Below are 7,025 nucleotides of genomic sequence, written 5' to 3' on the forward strand. Positions count from 1 at the left end.
TTCAATTAACTAAAACATAATAAATCTTCAATATTTCACTTATTTCAATTACCCTTATTTTAGAGTGTTACAACTCTCCCCTCCTAAAAATAGGATTTCGTCCCTGAAATCACTCATCATTGAACAGATGTGGGTACTTGGCTCTCATATCCCTCTCCGGTTCCCACGTCATCTCTGACCCCTTGTGAAATTTCCACTTTACAAGAACCAATGGAATGGTTTTGTTTCGCAACCTCTTCGTCTTTCTGTCCAAGACTTGAATTGGTTCTTCAATGTAACCCAATTTTTTATTGATCTTTACATCTTTTAATGCTAGAGTTGTTGATTCGTCAGCTAAGCATTTCCTTAAATTTGACACGTGGAATGTGTCATGAATCCCTTGTAATTCTTCAGGCAACTTCAAACGATATGCCACCGCTCCCACCTTTCCTATGATCTCGAATGGTCCAACATATCTTGGACTTAGCTTTCCACGTTTACCAAAATGAACTACTCCCTTCCAGGGTGATATTTTTAACATCATTTGATCCCCAATTTGAAACTCTAGAGGCCTACGCCTTTTATCCGCATAGCTTTTATGTCTGTCTTGCGCGATCCTCAACCTTTCTCGGATTTGTGTTATCTTATCTGACGTCTGTTGAACTAACTCTGGCCCAGCCAACTGCCTTTCTTCGATATCCGCCAACACATAGGTGTTCTGCACTTTCGACCGTATAGGGCTTCGAAAGGTGTTGCCTTAATGCTCGAATGATAACTATTGTTGTATGCGAACTCTATTAATGGTAAGTGGTTGTCCCAACTACCCCCAAAATCGATATTGCATGCCCTTAGCATATCTTCAAGTGTTTGTATCGTCCTTTCACTTTGACCATCGGTTTGTGGGTGGTAGGTAGTGCTTAAATTCAATCGAGTCCCCATCTCTTGTTGGAAGCTTGACCAAAATCTCGATGTTAATCGAGCATCCCTGTCTGAGACAATTGATATCGGCACACCATGCCTTGACACAATCTCGTTGACATATAATTGAGCTAACTTCTCTAATGTATATTTTTCACTGATTGGTAGGAAGTGAGCGGACTTCGTCAATCGGTCAACAATCACCCAGATTGCATCATGTCCTTTCATCGTCTTTGGTAGCTTGGTAACAAARTCCATTGTTATCATATCCCACTTCCACACTGGTATTTCCATTTGCTGTAACATTTCTGATGGTTTCTGATGTTCTATCTTCACTTGTAGGCAAGTCAAACACTTCTCCACATACCCAGCTACTGACTTCTTCATACCCGGCCACCAGTAGCTCTCCTTCAAATTCTTGTACATTTTATCGCTACCCGGGTGCATAGTGTACTTAGACTTATGTGCCTCATCTAGTACCTTACTTCTCAAATCACCTAAGTTAGGAATCCACACCCGATTCCCAAATCTGTGTATTCCATCTGACCCGACGGTCAGTGACTTAATTTGCCCAACTATTCTCTCCTTCTTAATGTTTGCTTCAATCAAGGCTTCCTTTTGAGCATCTCGGATTTGATCTACCATATCTACTTTCACGCTCATCCACATGGCCCGCACTCGAATAGGCTCGACTCTTTCTTTCCTACTTAAAACGTCGGCCACTACGTTTGCCTTGTCGGGATGATAATGAATTTCACAATCGTAATCCTTGAGGAGTTCCATCCATCTTCTTTGCCTCATATTTAGTTCCTTTTGATCAAAAAGATACTTCAGGCTCTTATGATATGAATATATTATGCATTTTGTACCATACAAGTAGTGTCGCCAAATCTTCAGCGCGTATACTACTGCAGCTAACTCCATATCATGGGTTGGATACTTCGTCTCGTGCTCCTATAATTGTCGTGATGCATAAGCAATAACCTTGCCTCGTTGCATTAGTACACAACCCAGACCCATCTTAAAGGCGTCACTATAAACAACAAAGTCTTCTGTTCCTTCCGGTAAGGCAAGGACTGGCGCGCTACTCAACTTGGTCTTGAGGATTCCGAAAGCCTCTTCTTGTTTTTCTCCTCAATCAAACTTAATTGACTTCTTTGTCAAATTGGTCATAGGCATTGCTATTTTGGAGAAGTCCTTGATAAACCTTCGGTAATAGCCTGCTAGACCCAGAAATTTCGGATTTCGGATGCAGATTTTGGCGACTCCCAATCCATGACGGCCTCTATCTTTGACGGATCCACTTTAAATCCTTCCGAGTTGACCACATGACCGAGAAATTGCACTTCTCGTAACCAGAATTCAYATTTCGAGAATTTGGCGTACAACTTCTCTCTCATCAGTAGTTCCAGAATAGTTCTTAAATGTTTCTCATGTTCTTTTTCGCTTTTCGAATAAATAAGAATGTCGTCTATGAACACGATGACAAACTTATCCAGATACGGCCTACATACTCTATTCATCAGGTCCATGAATGTTGCTGGAGCATTTGTCAGTCCAAAGGGCATTACTATAAACTCGTAATGACCGTATCGAGTTCTAAAAGCAGTTTTTGGCACATCTTCTTCTCGGACTTTCAACTAGTGGTAACCTGATCTTAAATCAATCTTCGAGAAGTGGCTAGCTCCTTGTAACTGATCAAATAAGTCATCAATCCTTGGCAACGGGCATCTATTTTTGATCGTGAGCTTGTTAAGCTCACGATAATCAATGCACATTCGCATTGAGCCATCTTTCTTCTTTACAAATAGGATTGGTGCTCCCCATGGAGATGAACTTGGTCTGATAAACCCTTTGTCTAACAACTCCTGAAGTTGTTTCATCAACTCTTGCATCTCTGTTGGGGCTAACCGATAAGGTGCTCRTGCAACAGGAGCCACACCTGGCACTAAGTCAATACGAAACTCAACTTGACGTTCTGGTGGTAGTCCTGGCAGTTCATCCGGGAAAACTTCTGGATACTCGTTTACCACTGGTACCTCTTGTACCGTTCCTTTTTCTAACTTAGCATCGACCGTATACGCTAGATAAGCAGTGCACCCTTTTTGAAGGCACTTTCTCGCTTTTAGTGTTGTGATGATCCCCGTACCACACTTTCTACGATCGCCATACACATGAATTGTTTGCCCTTCGGGGGTTTGAATTTTGATCATCTTTTGGTGGCACACTATTTGTGCTTGGTTTTCGGATAACCAATCCATTCCTAGAACCACATCAAAACCTCCTAAACACATAGGCATTAACCTAACAGGCAATTCTCTACCATCTATACAGATCGTGCACCCATAAACTATTTCATCTATTTTAACTTGACTGCCGTCAGCGGTTTCTACAGTATAGCTCTTCCCTAGTCTACTAGCATCCTTATTCAAATAGTGGCGGAAAGTAGAAGACATGAAACTACCATTTGCACCCAAATCAAACCGTACATGAGCATAAACATTGTTTACAAGAAACATACCCGATACGACGTCAGGAGACTCCCTAGCCTCCTCSAAAGTCATGTTGTATGCTCGTCCTGGTCCCTTAGGTAGTTCCTTCCTCTTCTCTGCCCCTCTTCCTGACCCGTTACTTGAAACTCTAACATTGCTTATGGTCCCCTTTTGGTTTTTAGGACATTCAGACCGTATATGACCTGATGCCCCACAATCATAGCAAAGTTTGCTTTCAGTACACTCCCTTGATGTGTGCCCGGGTTTTCCGCATCGAAAACATGTCACTTTTGCTGCCCAACATTCACCCCTATGTCTTCGATTGCATTTRGTGCACTGAGGAATTGTGAACTCTCCATTTYGTGCCTTCGTATCTGTCATCTCCCCCTTGGATTTCTTTGTCAATTTACTTGATGCTTCCCATTTCCTTTTGACCTCCCTTCTCTCCCTAGTTGCCTTGATGTTATTTTCCTCCGCAACAGTCGCCATTTCCACAGCTTGAACAAACGTGGTTGGTTTAACCATATCCACGTACTGCTTTATCTCTATCCTTAGGCCATCTTTAAATCGATCTATATTTCTTTGCTCAGTTGCCACCTGATAACTAGCAAACCTAGCCTTTTCTAGAAATTTGTTCACGTACTCTTGAACCGGACAAAGATCCTTGCTCCAACCTCAGGAACTCTGACTCTAACTTCTTCACCTCTGTCTGTGTACAATATTTATCCATCAACATCTTCTTCATTTCCTCCCAGGTCAGGGTGGCGATGTTTTCATCCCCTCGAATGGCGCATTCAGTCTCCCACCAATGAAGTGTTGAATCTCCAAATGTAGTAGCAGCGTAAGTCACTTTTTGTTCTTCTGAACACTTACAAATCTTAAAACAACTTTGTATTTTAGTCATCCAGTTCATTAGGGCTACCGGGCCCTCAATACCTCTGAATTCCTTCGGACGGGTGCTACTAAAAGTCTTGTAACTGCAACCCTTTTCCTTGGTTTGGGATTACACCCTCAGTTGCACTGGTGGCTCATCTTTTCCTTGGACGGACGACTCCGTTTTTTCAGTGGGTTGGGAGTTAATCATTGTCTTCCTTTTCTGGGTGCTTGCTTCCTCTTCCTCTTTGGGGCCTTTGAATCTATCACCTAATATGGCTTTTAGCATGCTTGGAAGGGTATTTTGGAGGACTCGTGTCATCCTTTCAGTTAGTGCCTCATCGGTAACGTCGTTTTCTCCTCTTCCAATTCCTTGATTTTTCTCTTGTACCCTACGGGTGGCCGAGCTTGCATCCACAAAAAAAGTTTCACTTGAGCTTGCGTGTTACCATGACCATGGCCACGACCTCGACCTCGACCGCGACCGCGGCCTCTTCTTGTTGGTGGTGGTTGATTTCCAACTCCCTCCCGATAGTGGCATTTCTTGTTGATCCACGTGATACCATACTGAATATAGTAGCGTGATATTAAAATCTAATTACTAAATACATGCAACCACTGAGAAAAGAAAAAGAAAGAAACAACTACGACCATTTCAAACCATAAAGCCATAATTTATTATTCATATTACGGATTCAAAAAGAGAGACAATCAATATATAAGTCTACTATAGCTATCAAAATTCGGGATTACTAAATCGTCATCAAAGTATTAACTAGCAAAAACATCCCAAGCTAAACATTAATTCAAATACTAAAAAAAATTCTCACTTTATGGCTATCCATATCCCTAAGGCATCTCGGGAAGGTAGGGATCTCTAATCCACTGTGCATAGGTCAACGATGGTTTGAATTTCCATAATGGGTTTGCCTTTGGACCCATTTTGAAATTTTTGACCCATGCAGCAAAATATCCTTTCTCGATCCCGACATACTCCATAGTTACCATCTTGCAAAAGCTGGTCCTATCCCTTACCCGAGTGCGCCATGACCAGGCGACAATTCTCCGTTCTTGAGCCAACTTTAGTTTCAAAAGATCTCTCTCTCCTCGTAGGTTATCCCTCTCTGTTATCAGCCTTATTTGAGCTCGTTGTAGGTTGTCGAGCATTCCCCTAGACCTATCATTGTCCCATTCGAGGTAGGCCAACTTATTCCACAACTCAGCTTTCTCTCTTTGCAGGAATTATATCCTTTCTTCCAAATTGGGGAACGTGGCGGGCTGCGTTATCACAGGTGTCCCTTGAAACGAAACCTGAGTTGGGTTACTCCTTAGGGATGTTGGACTGTCACCCCTGGGTATGCGGTTCCAACTAGGAGTCACATTGGTGTGACGACTATCAATGCTTTCACAATGCGGGCCTAGCCCGAATGGTACCCTCCGTCCTACAGTTCTGCGCCCACGTCCTCTCCCAYGGTTAATAGCCCTAGTGTGAATAGTGTGCACCATCTTCCTACAAAACCACAAGGAAAACACTAAGTCACACATTAAAAAATCAAACTTAATTGTAACGTGTATAGTGATACTAAACCTCACAAGTTTAAGCTTAGGCTATAAACATATATATATATATATATATATATATATATATATATATATATCTAATAAAGCCTTATCGCAACGGAAGTCTTACAATAATTTAATCGTAAATAAATATCTCCAAACTAACCCATCCCATATCGGGTTACATTACACATAAATTCAATTAAACTAATATAAATTTTATAATTCATAACTCAAATAAAAATTCTATTTCCTACGCAGAACCTTTGCCCTTTTCCGTTCTTGAATACTCAGCTCCTGAGATGCATACTAATAGTCAGCTTTATAAAGCTCGGTGAGTTCATGGTTTTCATGCACAATCATACATTTCACATCATGCATAAATTAAACAATACCCCAAATAAAATAATATGCACATTTGTTTCAAACTCTTTTGAAATAATAATGAGATCTCTTAATTTCCCGTCGGGTTAGGGTCTTAGCGTCATCCGCACTTCCCCAGGTTACACGGCTATCCCTTGTCCGGTCACCCATCCCTAGGATGTGCCATTCCTATGACTTTTGACCACTTCCCATACCCGACAAAAATATTAACCCGTTTATAACATGTTAATTAATGTTTAAAAAAAACACGTAAACATATAGCATGCAACCCACAATAATAATTCATATACATGTAAAAAAAACATAAACATATACATAAAATATCGTAATGCTCAAATAATTTGTACATAAGTATGCATCCCAGTTAAAGTCTCATGAAGACTCACCTGACTATGTAAGTTATCGAATGATCTCCCTGACTAATAACCTTATCGATGCTTGAACGCTTATGAAACCAAATTCTCACCCTCGATTCGCAGTCTCGTTCTTCCCCGAATTTCCGTCTTTTTTTTTTCTTTTCTTCAAGCTTTAGAATGGCTACTATATACACATATTTATACACCCTCTCCATTTAAAAAAAAAAGGAAGTTCTTTATATTTATAGAAAATATCAAAAGAATTTACTATCTTTCCAAAAATTTTACACACAATTTCTTCTCCTAAATTAAGAATTTATTTAATTCATTAAAAAAAATTCCCCCCGTTTTTTTTTTAAATTTGAATGCCGTTTCATAAAATAAAATTTTCATATTATTATTATTATTATTATTATTATTATTATTATTATTATTATTATTATTATTATTATTATTATTATTA

The 7,025-nt window shown here is 40.1% G+C and overlaps 1 protein-coding gene across 1 annotated transcript; it reads right to left on the reverse strand.

Moving 5' to 3' along the window:
- Positions 1-2,120: 2,120 nt before the first annotated feature.
- Positions 2,121-3,878, reverse strand: LOC112509147. The gene is made up of 3 exons (XM_025114005.1): positions 2,749-3,878; positions 2,549-2,628; positions 2,121-2,437 (listed from the first exon to the last, which is right to left on the reverse strand). The coding sequence occupies exons 1-3, from the start codon at positions 3,876-3,878 to the stop codon at positions 2,121-2,123; spliced, it is 1,527 nt and encodes a 508-aa protein (XP_024969773.1).
- Between the last annotated feature and the right edge of the window lie 3,147 nt (positions 3,879-7,025).

This window comes from Cynara cardunculus (genome assembly GCF_001531365.2).
Source record: "Cynara cardunculus var. scolymus isolate 2C chromosome LG 3, CcrdV1, whole genome shotgun sequence".
Taxonomy (NCBI): Eukaryota; Viridiplantae; Streptophyta; class Magnoliopsida; order Asterales; family Asteraceae; genus Cynara; species Cynara cardunculus.